This window comes from Mytilus edulis, chromosome 5, assembly GCF_963676685.1.
Source record: "Mytilus edulis chromosome 5, xbMytEdul2.2, whole genome shotgun sequence".
NCBI classification, from domain to species: Eukaryota; Metazoa; Mollusca; class Bivalvia; order Mytilida; family Mytilidae; genus Mytilus; species Mytilus edulis.
Window position 1 is genome coordinate 33,708,031 of NC_092348.1, and position 21,754 is coordinate 33,729,784.

General features: G+C 31.6%; 1 protein-coding gene across 1 annotated transcript; it reads left to right on the forward strand.

Moving 5' to 3' along the window:
• The first annotated feature begins 1,032 nt into the window (after window positions 1-1,032).
• LOC139523503 (fibrinogen-like protein A) lies at window positions 1,033-20,136 on the forward strand. Its single transcript, XM_071317560.1, has 5 exons — window positions 1,033-1,541; window positions 3,528-3,673; window positions 13,504-13,600; window positions 15,762-15,926; window positions 19,796-20,136. Exons 1-5 carry the CDS (start codon window positions 1,166-1,168, stop codon window positions 20,035-20,037), a joined length of 1,026 nt encoding a protein of 341 aa, XP_071173661.1. The 5' UTR covers window positions 1,033-1,165; the 3' UTR covers window positions 20,038-20,136.
• Window positions 20,137-21,754: the final 1,618 nt, after the last annotated feature.

Here is a 21,754-nt window from a genome sequence, read left to right on the forward strand (position 1 = left end):
GGGTCCCTTTTCAAAAGTCTTCCAACTGTTTCCCTGATTTAGCTAGTTAATCTTTTATATTTTTGTTACGTTTATATGATATAATAGACACTTGCGTAAACATTTCACTGCATTCGTTTGCAGATTGTTCCAATGTTTTCTTATAATTTTAATAAAGTTTTTCACCATTTGGTTATATTTTGTAATAAGAGTAAGTGGGTATTTTTCTTGTTCTTGTATTTCTAAAGATTTTTTTATTAATAATTTGGAACCAAACCGAAGGACTAACGTGTTCTGTCCCCTTGTTGTTTTCCTTAAGCTTGTAATAGATTCAGATAAAGTATGTTAATTAGATATGTGCGCATAAAAAGTACGCACAAATCTCAGTGTGTAATTTTAAATTCCCAGTGTGTAATTTCAAATTCTCAGTGTGTGTTTTCAGTTTATTTATTCTCAGTGTTTCTTTTTGAAATCTCAGTGTGTAATTTTCAATTCTCAGTGTGTAATTTTCAATTCTCAGTGTGTAATTTTCAATTCTCAGTGTGCGTTTGTCATTTTTGTAATCTCAGTGCGTCTTTATGAAATCTCAGTGTGTAATTTTAATTCTCAGTGTGTTATTTTCAATTCTCAGTGTGTAATTTTCAATTCTCAGTGTGCGTTTTGAAGTTTTTAAATCTCAGTGTGTAAATTTTTCGAAAAATGGTTTAAACATAGTTTTGACGAGAACGGCTTGCCATAGTATGTATTACTTTGGTCATACAGTACACGAACAGTCGTGCCGGCCACTCTTCTGTAATGTTTCATAATCCTTGTATATTATAAGAGTTGTAAATAAAGATTCGAATGATTATTTTCTTTATTCATCAAATTATTTTGATTTCTCTTCCTAACAATATCGGTTTCTCAGAGCATAAACAAATCTCTTTTGCCAAGTCTACTTCATACGAAATTAATATTTGCTATAGATTACGACACAAGGAAGAAAGTTGAAACTATAAAAACATTATAATGTATTTCGGTTTATTAAAATATTTAGAAAAAGAGAGATGCCAAGATATTGTGCGTCATCTGAAATTCCCAGATTTGCAAATCTTACTGTTAATGCTGCAAGACGAAGATGTAAAAATTGTAGATGAAAAAAGAATATCGTTTATAAATTCTAATCCGACCAAACGTTGATTTCGAAATGAGAATGAAGACTTTGTGGTTATTAATTTGTCAGTTTTTGCAATTAACATCTAATCATGTTGTTTGGACAATATCATTAAATACTTCTGATGATGCTGTGGTAGAAATGCCTTTGGTAACAGATAACATAAAAGCACCACTGGTGGCTAGCCTTGACGTTTCGTCTTTGAATAAACAACTTAAGCACTATATAGATAAAGCTATATTTACTGCATATACGGACAAAGTTAAGGAGATTGCTGAACATAGTCAAGATGAACTTAAAACTACAGTATCTCGTTTCGAAAAAATGTTCAGAGATTTGACAGAAAATATAACAGACTTAATAGAAAATTTGGAAAATTCGAATAGAAGCTATACTGAATCAGTTTCAGGTAAAGTTTATCTTTTTTTTTTAATTTTCATATGTATTTGTAAAATAGCGAGTTCTAATTTATTTATCCATATGTGTTGGGTAGTCATAAAATGATGATGGAAATAATTCAGAAATTAAAATAAAAGTATAGTTGCAAATAATGTTTAGGTTTAATATATATCTAGGCATAGCTTGCCTTCGCTTCTTGCAGAATTAATTAAGAGTCTGGGGGAAATCATCGGAATCTTCCGACGTTATGCCAACAAAAAAATAGAATGAAATTCAAAACAGTGTGTCTGTGACCATTGACTGTGGGGTCACCAAAGGTTTCTTAACGCCTTTAATTATAAAATAATTCGAAAAAATAATCAGGAATAACCTTTATGTTTTGATTTATATAATTGATATAAATCAAAACATCGTGTTATTTCTGATTATTTTTTTCGAATTACTTTATTGAGGTGTTGAGAACCTTTGGTGACCCCATAGTTTAAGTGTCTTTAAAAAGTACATAGTGAGCAGTGGTCGTTAAATACAAACGTTCACCTAAATTGTCCCAGTCAATGGATGAATTTAATGTGTCAATCAATGGCCACAGCCACACTGTTTTGAATTTCATTCTAAAAGAAATTGTATGTTAACAGAAGGATTCATTAACAAGAGTGCACACACTGAATAATCTCACCTGCATGATGGACTGACCATTTATGTATGTTGATAGTCCTAAATATAAATATAAAGTTTTACAACAAGTATCACATAAAATTAATATGATCAAAGAATATGAGGTCAAGGTCAGATAAACCAAGCCAGAAATAAATGCATACCCTACAAATATTCCATATACAGAATAAATATAAAAAAGAAGACATGTTATGATTGCCAGTGAGACAAGTCTCCACAAGAGACCAACATGACACAGAAGTTAACAACTGTAGGTCATAGTACGGTCTTCAACAATGAGCAAAGCTCATACCGCATAATCAGCTATAAAGGGCCCCGAAATGACAATGTAAAACAATTCAAACGAGAAAACGGCTTTATTTATATAAAAAAAATGGACGAAAATCAAATATGTAACACATCAACAAACGACAACCAGTGAATAACAGGCTTCTGACTTGGGACAGGCACATACATAAGGTCATTTATTGCTTAAAGTATACAAGAAACAGACAAACAATTAAAACGTTATATTAATCATTGAACCATGCAAATGAGGCCAAGGTCAGATGAACCCTGCTAGACAGACTTGTACACATTATAATCATTCCATTCATCAATTATGTCGAATAGTGTCTATCTAAGAAACAAACTTAAATAGAAAAACTCACAAAAAGGCTAGTCAAGGTTATTGTAAATTGGGTGTAACATAGAAAATTGGACCATCTGTTCTAGTGATTTTGATTGGTGTCGAATTTTACTTTTGGCTGAGGCTTTTCTTTGGGCTCCGACATTGCGATTAGGTTATAATAGAGTATTTTTAATGTCCCTCAACAGGAATTTCAAACCTATGGCAAAAACAAAAACTATATTTTCAAGGCTCTTACAATGCGAATGAATTAAGCGAATAACTAGAATTTGCTAATTGGATGGAAACGTATTAAGAACTTCATAAGCGAGCAAATTATTGTTTTCGTTATTTACGAGACAACAGTCTCGATTGATTCAAGGTTAGCTATACGTTGCTGGTTTGAACATGACCAAGATATATATCTGAAGAAAAAAATTGTCAACAAAAAGTGAATTGAATGCTGTAGTTTTGTTTCGATTTTCTTTAATACAACTTTCATTGCTTTTGTATAATGATTGCCTGGTATTCATTGCCTTTATTTTTTTTAAGTTTAATTATTATCTTCCTGAAATTGTACTTACATGTATTTTTAATTTGGACGTTTTTTTTAAAGTCGTGCTCGTTATTGTCAAATAACTGCTTTTTCGTTATTTTATTGTTGAATTATTCTGATTTGTGTAAATTTAAAGGTTTAATTCCTTATTTCAACAGAAACCAGGAGACCTGTTAAGTTGTCAAGATACTGTTCTGATATAAACGCTGGTAATACGAAAAGTGGAGTCTATACAATATACCCAGAAAATGTTCATACTGTGAAAGCCTATTGTAACATGGACGTCGATGGCGGTAGATGGACAGTAAGTTATTAGTTAAGATACTTCCAATTGCAGATTTGTTATTTATTTTCATAGTTGTCTGTCTTTAGTTTGATTTTATATGTATTCTGTTCTAAACATACAAAAACTTCATTTTGAACATTTGATCCATTTGTAGACGCCGTTATGATGCTGATTGCAGTTCTTGCATCATCTGTTCTTAATAACTTGGTTTTGTCGACAATTTCACGTAAATCGTGGATAACCGCCTTTCCTAGGTGTATGTCGTTTTATCTTCTGGCGTTACACATGTGTTACAACAATATTCATTTTGCCAAATTGGAAAGTGTCGGTGATTAATGGTAAAGATTGTTTTAATTCTTTTAATGCGCGACTTTTTTCTGTTCTATTTGCGAAAGTTTTCCGATATAGGGATATTTGCTCAATTACGGCAAATTCCTTTGTAGATTTGCTATAGGATTGTTTTCTTTTTGTTTTGTTTTCTCTTTTCTCTTTTTTGCTTTTTCTCTCTTTTCTCCTTTTTATTGCAGAGATTGTCATTGAAATTTTTTTTTGGCTTTTTTGTTTCATTACTTAGTTACTTTTTCAAATAATAATTTTTGTTTTTTTCTTTCATTTTCTCAAATTTCTTTGCTTTCCAGAGTTTTATTCTATCTGCGGCAGAAATCTTTACTTCTGTAAATAAAAGTTTATAAGGTCTCGGATAAAAGTTACATCTATTAATACAAATGTCAACTGAAGTATTCAAATATGACAAATATTCATATCATAACCATTTTCATAATTTCTGGAATTATTAAACAAATATTCCGTAACGTTCAAACCCAAACTTTGACTGAAACGTTGTTTTTAAGCAAGTGCGACATTCTTGTTATACTCCGCGAAATTGACGGTTCTTTTTAACAACTTATTGAAAATTGCTGTATTTTAGATTTTTGAAAAATTAAGAAAAATAGCATTTTAAAAAAATCATAAAATTCTACCATTATAAGAGCACTGATAAGCAAACAATTGATGAAAATTTGAGTTGAGTTCGTTTTTACGTAAAAAAATGGCGGTGCGACAACCTTGTAAGCCTTTGAAAAATCGGTCATAAATTACCATATCCTGGAAAATGATAGAATGAAATTCAAAACAGTGTGGCTGTGGCCATTGATTGACACATTAAATTCATCCATTGACTGGGAAAATTTAGGTGAACGTTTGTATGTAACGACCATTGCTCACTGTGTACTTTTTAAAGACACTTAAACTATGGGGTCACCAAAGGTTCTCAACACCTCAATAAAGTAATTCGAAAACAATAATCAGAAATAACACGATGTTTTGATTTATATCAATTATATAAATCAAAACATAAAGGTTATTCCTGATTATTTTTTCGAATTATTTTATAATTAAAGGCGTTAAGAAACCTTTGGTGACCCCGCAGTTTAAATGTCTATCGTAGGTACGTTGTGAACAGTGGTCGTTACAGACAAACGTTCACGTAAATTGTACCAGTCAATGGATGAACTTAATGTGTCAGTCAATGGCCACAGCCACACTGTTTTGAATTTAATTCTATCATTTTCCAGGATATGTGTCTTTAAAATTCATAAAATTAAGCAAATTAACATTGATGTAGTAAATACAAATACTAACCTTTTTCCATTTTAGATAAATCAAATCTGTAATCTCAATTTTGTTTCCCGTGGGACAGACTTGCCCTTGTAGTATGGAACGCTATTTTTCTTCTAAGACGTCATCATAACGTCATAAAAATGCATAAAAGACAGAAGGAATCTTTCTGTTAAATAAAGGAAAAACCCGTTTTTCAAAATATTAAATAGTTTAGACGAAAATCATAGTTTAGTGGTTACAATAAATGAAATATGTTATGCTGGACAGCCTAAAAATTGCCGTTTTGTTTTTTAAATGAAGCATGTCGCATGTAGCATAAAACAGAGTTTAACAATTTTTTTTTCATTTTTATTTAAACATTATTTTTTAAAATACGTACACAGTACAGCAATGAATATAATATCACAAAATTATATTTTTGGACTTGCATCTTGCCAACTACACTGGATTTTCCAGTGAGGTACAAACATTGCGTGTAACGCTTTACAATTCTCTGGTATCTTTAAAATTGAACTGCAAGTATATTTTGAAAGTTCCCGGGAGTTAAAATCATACATTTTGTAATAGGGTATACATGTCGACAGTGCAGTAATAAGTATTCTGACTTTTTGAGGCATAGTAATGACTGTTTAGACTGTTATCAATTTAAATTGAATATCAATTATTATACTACCTGTAAGAATGTCCTTCTGTAGTAAAATTTCTCTATTTCTGCATAGTTTTTTTTTTAAAGAAATATATAGCGTTAACTGCACTATGCGAAAAAAGTATGCCTTACTGTTGCAACAGACTATTGATTTTCATGTCAATCTGATAAGTATGACAATTAATAAACTATTACAATTGAACAATCAGGGGAAAATAGTAGATATATTCATTTAATTTTTTCTGACATTTTAAAAAACTTTAAAATACTGTAGTTTCTGTGAGAACGTTTTTGTTCTTTGTTTACTTCTGCTTACTGCCGTTGAAGCCAAAATTGTTTGAATAATTTAGAAGTCGTTTAATTACAGATAAATAGGTATGATCCAATATCAATGTTTTTTTGTAAGTTATTAAGTTCAATGATATGAGAATGGTTTTTAAATTGCAAGTAAAATCAATAAAATGATAGCTCTTTTAATAGTAACACAACTGTCAAACTTCGGGTCGTGCACTATTGTCTCTCACCCTGTCTACTATTTTCGCATAGTCAATGTTAAAATCAACATTATCATATAATTAATAGAGTTAAAATTGTTCGCAATATGCTGAGATAACTCCAGATTGTGTTACACGTGATACTGTTCAGAATATGTTTAATAAAAGAGGTAGGGACAATTTGCCGGCAATTTGTTTCATTCGATAAGATAGATAAATCATGTTTTAAATAGCCCGATAGATGCTAATTATAGTACATAATAATACGTCACATCATTTATTTTCATACCTTGAACAGGTATTCCTACTAAAACAAGGCCATGACTATTGATTTTTTAATATTGATTTTATTTTCTTATTAACATCCTTTATGCAAGGTGCCATACCATGTAACTTGTCAAGGAGCCAAATAATATCGAACTAATTCAAATCGTGATTTTCTCATTCTGAATATGTATATCTGTATTTGTCCTGGTCTTTTAAGGTTTTATCGTCTATAAGATAAGACAAGAAAATACATGTACATGTATATATTTTAACCGGAGAACATCTTAAATCAGTTGGTCATAGATCACCCTGTGTTACTACTTATTGCCTTTTCTGTAATTTTAACAAATCGTTGTGATACAGATGCAACAGCTTCTTGATGCTTTACCTACAACCACGATTTGTAGTGTAATTGATTTGTTCTGTGGTGTTGTTTTATTTTTCTGATGAGTTATGTAACCGTGTATAGACGGTAGTAAAAATTTCAGTACAAGTATCTCTACAGTTTGTGATTTGGCGACAACATTGTTGTTGACAGCATTTGTTACATATAATACCATGTTCAAAAAAGGTTTCGACGAATTATTTTTTGTTGTTATGAAACTTGTATACAATGGCCTTATTTTAAGTTATGTGTATATTACACTAGCAACATGTAGGCTTAATTTCTATAGAATTAATTCTCGTGTTATTGGTTATGTACAGGCACCTACATCAGTTTGACGGCAGTTGTCCCTTGGATATATGTAATGTAAACACATGAATAGAAAGTAATTCAAGAGTATGGACAGTCATAGGATTGCACACAATAAGCGATACATTATTTTTTCTTTGATACACGTAAAATGATATACTAGTAAACTAACTGAATGGTCAAAATGAACCAGAATGACTCTATGAATCAAGCAAACATCCGAAAAAAATATGATAGAAACTTTAGAATTTAATATAACAACGCAAAAAAATGCAAAAGTTCTGAGCGAGGTTCGAACCCTTTCTTCAAAACCGTCACTTAATAGTAGTTCTGCGCTCTACTGGTGGAGCTACGGTGATTCTTATCATTATCACTCTTATTTAGAAGCTATATTGGTACAATTTTTCGATGTTACAATTTTTTCTTTAAAAAGTTGTTTTTTATGTAATAAGGACACACTAAACCAATTTCATTTTTGAAGTAAAAAGTAGTATGAATAACAACAGTCATAAAAAGCATAACTTTTTTTTTGTTTGAAATGTCCTTCTTGGGGGATTCCCTGTTTTTTCCACATAAAAACACCCGAAAATCCGGATATTGGACTTTCATCCTTTTTTAGGGTTAAATTAACTATTGATCACACATATCATACTATATGTAAATCGAGATATTGATCAAAAAGCATTTTTATTTTTTGTTTTTATAGTAAATTTTACTCTGTTGGCACTTTTTGAAATTGGCCCTTCTGTGAAAAAAATCCTCGGCATATTGGCCCTACCTCAAATTTAGTAGGCAACAAACATTTAGAGAAATCAGAATAATAGAAGAATATTAAGTCCGTGTAAAGTACTGTAACAATTAATACTTTTGCAAATATTGAGACAAAATTGATACAAATACAGATTAAACGTCATATCAGATTTCGGTGACGTTGTATTAAATTCGAGGAAATATATATGAAAACAAAACAATTATTACAAGTTGTTACTTTTTCATTTACTTGTAAATACATCTTTTGTTTTTATGATACGAACTGATAATTTGTTTTCAGATATATTTTCTCAAATCTACATGCATCACCTGGTCTTGGAAGCGCTTTTTTCTCTCGTATTCAACTCTTTCATACTGAAATGTATATCATACTAGAACACACCCGTGATATCGCGGGTCCGTGACTGAATTAAAGTATATAACTATGCGTATGCCTTATTTTAGTATTGGTATTGTCATGCCGATTATAAGATGCACAGTTTTCTCTGCTTTCAAAATCTTTCTGTTTGAACCCGTCGACCTGGAACCTATCAATTATTGGTAATATTAATTATTTGGAAAACAAAAGGGCCTGTAATGGAGTATTTAAGTAATCAACAGCATTGTTCTATATTAGTTATAAATACAGTTGAATTCTTTGATTCGCTGTTTTACGTCATGCCGGCTAACAAATGGAAAACTGTGCCTATACGCCTTATATTAAGTCCAGATTTTTAGTATTCGTATTGTCATCTTAAAAAGTCATACTGATTAAAATACTACAATAGGGAACAATGTGACAATGTTTGAATTTAGTAGTGTCAACCCTGTGCTTATGACCCGTGTATACAGCAAAATCCTAAATACACCGTTTGGTGGTGAGCCTGTCAGATGCGGAACGTACAGATAAGGTTAGAGGTAACAGGTGAATATACTATTGGTATCGGTATCGGATTCGACCCGAAACTTGTTAATTATTGGCAATATTAATTATGTGGAAAACAAAAGTGTCTGTAGTGGTGTAATATAAAATCTACACCATTGTCCTATATTAGCTAAATCTACACCATTGTCCTATATTAGCTATATATAAAGTTGAATTCTTTGATTTGTCGTTTTTACCCCATGACGGCTGACAAATTGGATCTCGTTATTTTAGTATTATTATTATATAAATTATATAGCAAAGTTCTGAAGTCCGAAAATTTGTGCCAAACAACTATTTTTAAAGGAATTGTGCCCCTCGGAAATATAAATTATATACCAAATTGCATTTTGAGCGGTCTCATGTTTACAAATCTTGCAAAATATTTATGATATTTATATCAAAGACTTACATCATCAATGTCTCGGATAGGTTGGAAAATCAGTGCCGATCATCTATTTCTAAAATAGTTATGCCCCGTGAAAATAGTTAGTATATACTATACAATTGCAGTATAAGAGCTTTCAAGCCTACATTCATATGGATAATTAATTTAGAAAATTCGGGGACGAGAACGAAAATCAGCATACATGTATGTATTATGTGTACAGGAGTAATGTCTCTTCGCTTAGCATATTACTGGCTGATTGACAAACAACAATAAATCAATCATTGATTGAATTAATCTACCGCTGAACTACTTCTAGTACACGATTGCAATTTTCAGATGGTTTACGACATGTGAAAAATCAAATATAAGTGCTTTCTTCAATTAAATATATATTTAGGATTTAGATTAAAGACCATCTTCAAAATTTAAATATTACTTGTGCTGCATGTCTCATGTGTATGTTCACACAGTTTGGACTGGTGGATCCCAATTAATGTCACATTGAAGCTTTTACAGACGAATCGGTTGACGGTTACGGAATATCTGTTTGATTACAAGAGCTCAATTATTTGTAATACATTTTTCATATTCAAAAAAGTATTTCTTGAAGAAAATTTGAAAAAAAATGGGTAACAGTTCCTTTGACTATAGATGTCAGCCTTTTATTTATTACAGGAAAAAAAAAAGATATATAGCAATGTGAAAAAAGTGCACTTAAATGCAGCTGATAAGGAAGCTTCGAAAAGGTCCTCACTTAATAAAAAAATCATGTCTTCTACACATTGTGAATATGTAATTTAATTTTCACCTATTTTCAAACCTAAATGAATAAGCTTTCCAATAAAAAAAATTCAAACCTGCATCAGCCATTCAGGAGCCTGAAAGTTTTTTTTATTCCGAGTACAATTTTGCCGGTTGAATGTAAATAAATAATTGCGCTTTTGTACATTTTCTCATATGACCACAAACATACATTCAATTGTCATTACATCAATCCCGTCCTATTTTCCTCGTATGTGATCTGTCAAACTAGACTTATCACCGGCTATCTTCCTACATGAGCAACACGACGGAAAATCATGCCCGGTTTATATTGCCGTGGTCGAGTTGATCAGTGTCAAGTTTTCCATGTTGTTTTGTTATGTTGTTTGTCTTTTTCGTTATTTCGTCTTTTTTGCGTTTTTTGCCATGACGTTGTCAGATTGTTTTTGACATATGAGTTTGAATGTCCCTTTGAACCTTCGCCTTTTTTCTAACTTCTATGTCTGTTTGAGTAGCTCATTCCAATTTAATCATTTTAACAAAATTGTAAACAACTGTCATACAATGGTTAGGCTAAACAAGCTGTAAAACCAGGTTTAAATAACCTTTTTTTTTGTTCAGAAAATGGCTGTACCAAGTCAAGAATATGACAGTTTATTTTAATTCATTCCGATAGTTGATACGTCCAAGGTTTGATTTAGGCAGTTTTGTATGGACATTTTGAATTCGAATCGAATGCGAATCGAATTCGCTAATCGCGTTCACACACTCTTCCTTTTTAATTCGAATTGATTCGAATTGGCTAAATCGCATTATCTAATTCGCATTAGATATACGTTTTTGTTAATACGTTTTAAAAATTAACGTCGTTCGGACAGTAAAGCAAATTTGACGCGCATTGTAATTCGAATTAGAATTTACGTTTGGACGTAAAACGTCTCGAATGCGAACAAGTTCGACTTAGTTAATTTATGCGAATCAAATTCGAATTACGTGTGAACTCAGCATAGTTTTTATTTTTCGTTTTGAATTTACCTTTGAGTTTGGTTTTTTTTTAATTATCTTTTCATGTCTCTTTTAAGTTTAACGGTAATTACATATTTCTGCTCCCCTTACATATAAATGTTTTGATTTGAATTTTCTTGAAAGACTGTTAGTAACCAATGATATCACCGCTGTGACCAGCTTAGTAGTCAGTGCTTCGGTACTGATATCATTTTTAAAAATTGTAAAATATTATCTGTTGAAAAAATATTTCTTCTTTGTGCCTACAATTTGAATGTTCTGCATATATGGCTTATACCACTTCTACACGTACCTGGCTTTCCTGATCACAGTAAAACCCACAAGTATTTCGGACTAAAGACATGTGTTAAGTTGTATTTGTCTTACATTTTAATTCATCATTCAAATGGTTCAAATACAGTATATAATCGTCTTTCTATATTTGAATGATAATATCAGATTATTACATGGCATTTTTCATATCGCATGTATTATCAGCCCTAGGTTCAATATCAGCCCAAGAGCCGCATGGCTCGAGGGCTGATATTGACCGAGGGCTGATAATACATGCGATATGAAAAATGACATGTTATGATCTTTTTATCATATGCTTCAACAATGGAGGAAAATAACAGATCATATATTGATTCTTTTACGTGGTTCCCAAATAGAAGTTCAAAGATTGAAAAGTTCACGGACGTCGAACCCAAATTGAGTACATTCGATATCAAATCTTTCTACCATATGCCTCAACAGAGGAGAAAACATTTTTAATATGGACGACTCGACAAACCCCTAAAAAAACAATATACATAGTGAACACTGTTTGGAAAAGTCAACCTTTTCAAAGTAACTTTCTAAATTATGTTTAAAACTTATAAAGAATGCATTTATTTAATAATTTGTTTGTTTGTTTGTTTTTATTTTTATTTTTTTTATTATTTTACACAATATACTTTTCAGTATCTAAATAATTGTTTTGTACACTATTTCGTACTGTTTTTCACTGAAAACGTAGCATTGAGGTGTATTTTCCGGAATTTGCCGAGTATCACCGGAATGCCATGTGATAACGTTACGGAAAGGCATGTGATAACAATCGAAGCATGTGATAAACTTTTCATATCAGCCCGCTAAGCACCAATTCAAAAAATATGAAATTTACGTTAATTTAATGCTATTATCATACAGTAAAAATCATATGTTATTTAGTCTAAGTATATGATAACATTGAGTTACATTAATTATTATAGGGTTAATTGTTTGAATTGCCACATAATATTGTTTATTTACAACATTTAATTGATGAGACGGTATTAAACGACGGAGTATATAGATGAGGTATACGATAGATATAGATTATAACCATGCTTCTTTTTTTTTTTTTTTTTTATATATATATCAGACCCCTTATTGGCCCTAGGACATTTAATATCCGACCAAGAGCCGACAGGCTCGAGGGATGATTTTGACCATTTCCGTTTCTTTTTGAACAGATTTTAAAGTTAGAAATATGTTTAAAATAACACAAATTTACAGACTTCGTCCCTTTTCACAGTTAATGTCTGCTCCATATAACCATTTTTTTTAAAATGAGGACGAAGTGTGTGTGAATTTATTTGTTTAACTCAAACATATTTTAACTTCAAAGTCCGTTTAAAAAAAAAGAAACGGAAGTACCGTGACTTTCCGATTTTAGTTCAGTTGTTAGGGATGTTAGTTGATACGTTATTTACGTTATAACGTCATATTCAATGTTAACAAAGAAGCGCTATCATCAGATTCCGTTGTTTTATACCAAAGAATAATTATTATTAAAAATGAAATCGGTTTTGTGTTCCTTCCTATACTTTACAAGACTGATAGATATATATTTAACTCAAAGTATCAAGGCAAGACCGGAAGAAGGAAGTCGATATCTGCACAAATGCAGGAAAGTTAGAAAAATCTAAAAAAAAAGTTAACGATTTTGAGTTCATTAGTAGAACGATTTTTTTGCTGGAAATTTTTGTATTTTTTTCCTTATTTTTCTACTGTAATGTACCTTTAATAAACCAAGGTTATAAAATTGTTTTCTTGTCACTCAGATACGCACATACATTAATATTAGAATATATCTTTTTGAATACAATCTCAGCTACAAATAATATGTTGTTGTTACTGGTCGGACAAATTGAAATTATAACGAAAAATTACATCTGTACAGAAATTATAATGACGTAAGATAAAAGTCCCTATCAATTGTAATGTATTTTAACGTTATTGATTAAGCAATTGTACTTGGTTATTTTCAGGTCATACAAAGACGACAAGATGGCTTAACTGATTTTTATAGAACTTGGTCAGACTATAAAAATGGATTTGGAAGTCTGAATGGCAGTTTTTGGTTAGGTAATATCTTTTGATTATTTCTTTCAATGTTTTATATTAAGTTCCGGACCATATTTGTATTATAACCCGATGCATAGGGTCATGACTATATTATGCGTATACATGTATACATGTACTCATACGGTCCAAACATTAGTGTATGATTCGGGTACTCAATACGACAAACGTATATTGTGTATGGCCTTTTAAGGTCTCATAATATTCCCCTTTTTGCAATATTTTATGGTAAATAAATGCTGAATGTTGCCATGGATCCACAAAAAGGAATTATTTTTCACCATTTTAACTGATAAAAATAAATCCTGAAAATACTGATCACATATATATATATAAAAAGTCAGAAATAGAAGATGATTTTGGTGTTTAATTTCAATTTTATTTTCTAACTGTGGAGTGGAATCTTATTCGAAGTCTTATTGATTCAATGCGACGGAGGTGTCAATGGATCTTAAATGCAAGAGGTGGTCATACAAGGTATTGACATGTTAACCTAAATTCTGCACTTCTCCTATTAAAATTGTCCGAAAATGTGCATATTGTTTTAAATCGAGAACACATTTTATTTTATCTTCAACATGGTGTTAGCTAACTATTCCATTAACTTATTGTTATTTTTTATTTGTTATAAAAAACATATAAATGATTTTACAAGCATTTAACATTTCTTTTTTTGCTTTGTATAGATTAACAAACATTTTTATATGTAAACATAAGATAGGAATTTTTGTCTAATTGTAAACGAGATGTGAAACTAATTTTGCAGACATTTTACTCATACTGTTGTAGAAAAAAAATTATTACCATGGCCATGGACGTACATGTTTTTGTATGTCATTATAGTTTTTGCAGACACCAGGAAGACACTCATTTACCCGTCCCTAATTCTGGAATATATTTAAATATGGTATCAACCGTTTCAAATGAATAAAAGAGATGTGGGGGATTGGGGGTATACAACAAAGAGACAGCAATTCATAAACTCACTCAAACACAAAAAATTTTAGAAAGCAACAAACGGTCTTAAGCAAAAGTGTTAGAAGATATGGCTAACAATTATATTTTCTAATAAAACAAAACCTTAATAATTTCATAGTATGATATAAAGGTGATACAAATTGTGCTATTGCTTAATACAAAATATACTGTGCAAAAGAGCAGCAGTCTGATATACTACTTCATCGTAGAATTCATTTTATTGAGACGAAACGGAAACATGCCACCATTTTACAGTACAAATTATATTAAAATAGATTAAAAGTCCTTTCATCACAGGATCTTGACAAAATATACGAATACATGTAAATGTATAAGAAGCTACCATGAGGAAGGCAAAAGAAAAAGATTTAAACTGTTTATTTTCAAAAATGTGAACAAGCTAAGGGCAAAACGATTGAAGATTTGATACAAAATAAAAATTGAAGAGCTTCTTTATACAAAATATACCATGCAAAAGAACGACAGTCTGAAGCAATACTTTTTCTAAGATAAAAATATGTTTTATGAGGCAAAACATTATTATTTCAGGTACATGTAGCAATTCTTACTGTTCCACGCGAATTTACAATACATGTTAGCGCTTAATATTTTTTTTTTAAATCCATGAATGTATTTCGTCGCATGAAGCTTATAAATGATGTATTTCTCACCTGCTTATGAATTAAATATAAGTTTAGAAGCGCGATATCATAAATATATGTCTGACACATAGAGTTATATAGGAATAGACTTTACCTAACAGGAAAAGTAACTCTTTTTTTTCGATTTCCTTTTTAATATGCAAGTTACTTAGTTAATCAAAGCATCCCCTTTTTTGGAAATAAAACAGCTCACCGCAAAAAATGTTGTTTTAAACATTATTCTTTGTATGTCTATTGAAGATAGACTATACAGTTTTCATCTGTGTAATGTACCTAACTCTAGACCGCTGGTTCTGCTTTAATTGCTCATAGATTATTTTAAAATCGTGCAAACAATTTAAGCAGAGTACAACTAAGATAATTTTGATAACATATTTTACAGCAAAAATACCTGAAAAATTGTGAAGATAAAGCACTATCAAAATATTTGTCTCTAAACTAACAAGATGAATCAGCTTTATATAATCCGATAGGAGTGTCATGTAGTCTATACCTAAATTTCTTTTTCGTTTTGATTTATGAAGGAAACGACAATATTCACAAACTAACTTCTGGTGGACGGTATGAATTACGAGTGGATTTAAGTGACTGGGAAGAAGGAACATGGTACGCTGTGTACAAGACGTTCAAAGTAGAAAACGAATCATCAAAATATAAATTGACTGTTGGTGATTACAGTGGCACAGCAGGTACAGTATGTCAATGAATCATGCATGAATATGGATAAGGTTAAGTACCATTTCCCGATATATGGTAACATGTTTTTTAGCTCACCTGGCCCACAGGGCCAAGTGAGCTTTTCTCATCACTTGGCGTCCGTCGTCCGTCGTCTGTTAACTTTTACAAACATCTTCTCCTCGGAAACTACTGGGCCAAATTCAACCATATTTGACCACAATTATCATTGGGGTATGTAGTTACAAAAATGGTGTCTGGTGAGCTAACCAATCAAGATGGCCGTCATGGCTAAATATTGAACACACACATAGGGGTAAAATGTAGATTTTGGCTTATAGCTCCGAATCCAAAGCATTTATAGCACATCTGATAAGGTAACATTGTTTATCAGGTCAAGATATCTGCCCTAAAATTTTCAGATGAATCAGACAACCCGTTGGTTGGTTGCTGCTCCTGAATTGCTGTTTTTATTTATTATCTTGAATAATGTTATAGATAGAGATAAACTGTAAACAGCAAAAATATTCAGCACGGAAAGGTCTACAAAGTGAACATATCCAAAATGGTCAGTTGACCCCTTAACGAGTTATTGCCCTTTATAGTAATTTTTTTTTCAGTTTTTCGTAAATTATTGTTACCTTTTACAAAATCTTCTCATCTGAAACTACTGAGACGAATTTAACCAATCTTGTCCACAATCATCATTGGGGTATCCAGTTTAAAAAATGTGTCCGATGACCCCGCCCGCGAACAAAGAGAGCTGCCATTGCAAAAATAGTACATATAAAGTGAAATGCAGTTTTTGTCTAAAGCATTTAGAGCAAATCTGACAGGAATGAAATGTTCGTTAGGTCTAGGTATATCTGACCTGAAATTTTCAGACCAATCATGCAACCCGTTTTTAGGTTGCTACCCCTGAATTGGTAATTTTAAGAAAATTTTGCAGCTTTTGGTTATTATCTTGAATATTATTATACATAGAGATAAACTGTAAACAGCAATAATGTACAGCCATAAATAAGTCAACATAATCAAGGGGTTATTGCCCTTTATAGTCAATTTTTAACAATTTTCATAAATTTAGTAAACTTTTACAAAAGAATTTTACTACTGGGATAAATTCATAGGCTCAATAGATAGAGATAATTATAAGTAGCAAAAATGTTCAGTAAGGTAAGATCTACAAACACGTCACCATCACCAAAACACATGTTTTGCATGAATCCATCTGTGTCCTTCGTTTATGATATGGACAAAGACCAAGGTGAGCGACACAGGCTCTTTAGAGCCTCTAGTTACTACTTTCTTATGTTTAATTGACCAATTTTTATACTTTGGTATGATGATATCTCTCATTGAAATGTAGCCTGTAATTTGAAAATACCACCCAGAACAAAATACAGTTTCCAATAAAAAAAAAGGGGGGGGGGGGTGTTTTCAAATATCCAGGGTACAATTAAACATAATAACGTACGAGTAGAAGTTTTCATGGACATTAATGCAATAGTTTCCCTGGCCTCATTAACCATTTGACCGCGCTCAAGAAACATGTTCGCCAACGTTACGGAAATATAAAACATACTGATAAATTATTAAAATTGAATATTGTTTTGTTTTTAAAATATTTCTAATGAAGTTTCAATACAAATTAATGATTTAGAGTATAAAACACCGATAGAAATGACATCATGACATTGCATTGTTTATTGGGAACTACTGAATGCTTCCCTATTATTTTTCTCGCCGTAAACATAAAATCAATGTAGGAAGACTCGTCGTTCTAGCGAACAAATATTAGTTTTAATCAATTAAGCATCACCTATAGCAATAACTTGCTCTTGTTTGGCTTTTATACAATGGCATAATACTTTATAAATTTCATGCCTCTTAACCTCCGTTCTGGATTAACTTTCACCTGGGCACACCTTAGACCTTAACAGTCTAAATAGTTTTCTATAACATGTTATGAACTGATAGGTTACAGTGGCTGTGCAAAACACTCAAATGGTAGATAGGGGGTATCACTTAATGCGACAGTAGTTTGATGAGGTTCAAATATCGCCAATCGATTAGACAGAGACGAATAAAAGTAACAAACAAATTCCGAGAGAATCGCAAGAACTGAAAAAGGAGCGCGACCAGGTGCGTTGACATTGTAAGCGTACTCTCCTTTGAATGTATACCCGACATTTAAATGCACAGTCATTATTAATAGATACAATGTTAATCGTTACTTTAATAAAAAAAAACTTTATTACTGGAACGTTGTGAGTTCGAATTCAACAAAGGGTTATGCATATTTGTTTACTTTTTTGCACATGATGGTGAGAAGATTGAAGATGTACACGATATTGTTTTAAATTCATCAAAATAATTACAGTTGGTATCATTGTTGGAATGTTTCTTATAATATGTTAATAAAATCTTATTTTGTCCGTTTACATAGTTTCTTCAATTACACCAAATGTCTAATGCCAATAAAGTGTTAATAAAAAAGTTCCCCTTTTACTTTCTCTTTGATTTTTTGATAGAATCGTGAATCAAATTATGAGACGACATTTAATATCTTGCAGAATGTAGGTCGTATAAAAGGCTACCGATATAAAACGTAATATCGGCAACGAAACTTGGTTTATTTGACCCGACCCCTTATCTCCCTAAAAAAAATGCGATAGAGATAGAGAGAGTACTGCACTCCACTCTTGTAAATTATGAATGTGAACAAAGATCACCTTACACTCAGATTTAAAAAGATATTACTTACTGTATTAAGAAGTTGCAATGATTCAAGGACTATACCTTGCGCATATTTTCAGATCTACTGATCAAACTATTGATATTAGAAAAAGAGCAAATATATCGTCATCTGGGTGTAATTACAGTCATTGATAAACTAAGTTATAATTGCAAAACACCGAATATATTACTATCAGAAGTGATAAGTAATACTGGTGCAGTGATGTTATAACAACACAACAAAAGAACAGATTAAAAATCTGTTGGAATGAGTTTGACCCATCAGATTCATAAAAAGCACAAAAATAGATACCTCCGATCCCATATAACAAAAATTCACAAACTAACCTATCTTAGAGTACTCACAAATCCTGAAATTTAGTCCAATTGAAAATTATAGATAAACCAAGTTCTCCCGAACTAAAGTTTGCTCACAATGTAGATATTTACAGTATCCTCAGTTACTTGATCGTCGGGTTTTGTTGGCAGTTTTGGCTTAGAAGAGGGCAGTTAAATGTTATCTGTTTAAACAAACATGTGGGATAGCCAATAAGACAATTATCAAATAAAACCACAAAGAATGAGTCGAACGCACTTGCCACGAGCGGGGTTCGAACTCACAACCTTACTTTTAATAGACTGTTACAGTAGTTGAACTATTAAGACCACTCGGCCACTGAGACCCTCCATAAAAATCCGAAGCGCAATATAATAAATTACATAAAACACAAGTACAGACAAATAATTATCAATATCATACCATATCAAAGAATGCTAGCAGTTATTAAAAGCATGCTGAAATTCCTTAACCCTTTTTATATACAAATGTATGAAATCATTCAGTCCTAAACTATTGTATTGCTCGCTTTATTTGATTGAAAATTGGACTGTAATTTGTAATGGATTCTAAAGTACCTTTACAAAAATGCATGCTTCTTTCGAAGGCAGATTGTGAGCTGAAATGAACGGTGACCCTATATTTTTATTTTATTTTTCCATTCAGTGTAGGGTAAGGTTTATTAATTTTATAGGGAAAAAAAGCGAAATCCTATATCTAAAAAAAATTATCTATACCCGCGAGCCCCATGAAGTAGAAAGAGCTTTGTTTTGCACCTGAACTAAAAACTATTTGTTTCTATGACAGGTGATCAGCTGACATATCATAATGGCTGTAAGTTCTCGACAATGGACCAAGATAATGACCCAAATAGTGACAACTGTGCTAAAAGAGCAAAAGGTGGATGGTGGTACAAAAGCTGTCATGTGTCAAATCTAAATGGTATCCACGAAAAAGGAATGTCAGATGAATGGACCTCTGTGACTTGGTCAAAAAGTGGCGGAAAGCATTATTTAAAGTTTTCACGCATGATGATAAGAATATATTAATAGCTATCTTGTAATGGTGACAAGGTGTAGGATTCATTAATCAGAGCCTCTAATTTATCAATGAATTCAAAATACTCTTAAAGTTATACTCTATGATTTTTAAACGCTTTTATATTTATGAAATAAATTCTTCTGGACAATTTGTTGGACTATGACAATAACGAAAATCAAAATGATGGTTTTTATTTTTTCGAATGTAAAAATCCCAGACTACGAACGACTCATCAATGCCGATTGATTAAAAAACGTCTAAGGTAGATGGGGTCACAGGCACTTGTTTCTATCCATACGAAGGTCGACTATCCATATAAATAGAAGAAGGTGGCTAACGAATTTTTTTTTAGGTCACGACAGTCTCCGCTTGGGACGCTTTTTCTACCTTTCAACTTAATGCTAAAAATCCCTACCTTATATGAATCGATTCAGTGAATATTTTCCTTTAACTCTAAACTAATTTCATAATCCCCACAGTGTTCCTCTTCACGGTAATCTACTCTCAATTCACTAAACCATGTCCAAAAGTTCAACTACCATCTTTTCAATGTATCTACTTCCGGTTGACATCGCAGTAAATTTATTTTGTTTTCATTGACTCAGTTTCTTTCCCCTAATTCTTATGAATCTGAACACGTTTTTTACCTCCAAAATAAAAGATCGATGAAATTCTTTAGAGTTACCATATACATTCGGAATTCTCTAGTATTATCGAATTCATTCAAATTAGTTTCTGACTTTCTGATTTTTTTAATAACAACGATAAATGTACTTATTTCGGTGAAATTTCATCTTTAAAAATATATTGATAATGAAAATAATAAACTGGTAATTTTACAGAATCATTTCGTTTTTAAAAAGATAGCATTCTGCCCACAACCGGAAGTAGATACATTGAAAAGATGGTAGTTGAACTTTTGGACATGGTTTAGTGAATTGAGAGTAGATTACCGTGAAGAGGAACACTGTGGGGATTATGAAATTAGTTTAGTGTTAAAGGAAAATATTCACTGAATCGATTCATATAAGGTAGGGATTTTTAGCATTAAGTTGAAAGGTAGAAAAAGCGTCCCAAGCGGAGACTGTCGTGACCTAAAAAAAAATTCGTTAGCCACCTTCTTCTATTTATATGGATAGTCGACCTTCGTATGGATAGAAACAAGTGCCTGTGGATGGGGTGTCTAAAGTATAATACATAGAATTTGCCAAAATGTAGTTAATATCAATATCATGCTGTTTAAAAAACATTAATAAAAAGAATGGGTCACGGGGCTTATTTTCACGCTACACGGTGTTCAAAGTTGACAGATTTTGTATATATTATGCATAGAAAACCCAATTGTCTGCAATGAAGCGTAAACTACACCATAGAAATTTGAGATAACACATGAGAAGATAGCTTTAATAGAATGCTTTCAGTTAAGAAAAAGAAAAAAATAGGTCACCGGACCCATTTCTCGCTACATTATAAAATAGGTAAATTCTTAACACATTCTATAGTTGGAAAAAAATTAATCAAACAAGTTTTCTGTTTTTTGTAAAATACAACCATAAATATGATAAAACATGTCATTTTCTATATTGAAATGTAAGTTCTTACACATGAATTACCTACTACTCTAAAAATTTGCACATTCAATTAAAGATCTAGACCTCGTTTTCTGGTATTTCCAAATCCAAGATGGAGGAAGACCCTAAGACAAATAAGGTACAAAGTTTAGGA

What these genes read in the sequence shown, in the direction of transcription:
- LOC139523503 (XM_071317560.1), top strand. Translation starts at nt 1,166, where the DNA reads ATGAGAATGAAGACTTTGTGGTTATTAATTTGTCAGTTTTTGCAATTA. An exon ending in TCGATGGCGGTAGATGGACA is followed by an intron (nt 3,674 to 13,503) that starts GTAAGTTATTAG and finishes GGTTATTTTCAG; the next exon opens with GTCATACAAAGACGACAAGA. An exon ending in TGATTACAGTGGCACAGCAG is followed by an intron (nt 15,927 to 19,795) that starts GTACAGTATGTC and finishes TTTCTATGACAG; the next exon opens with GTGATCAGCTGACATATCAT.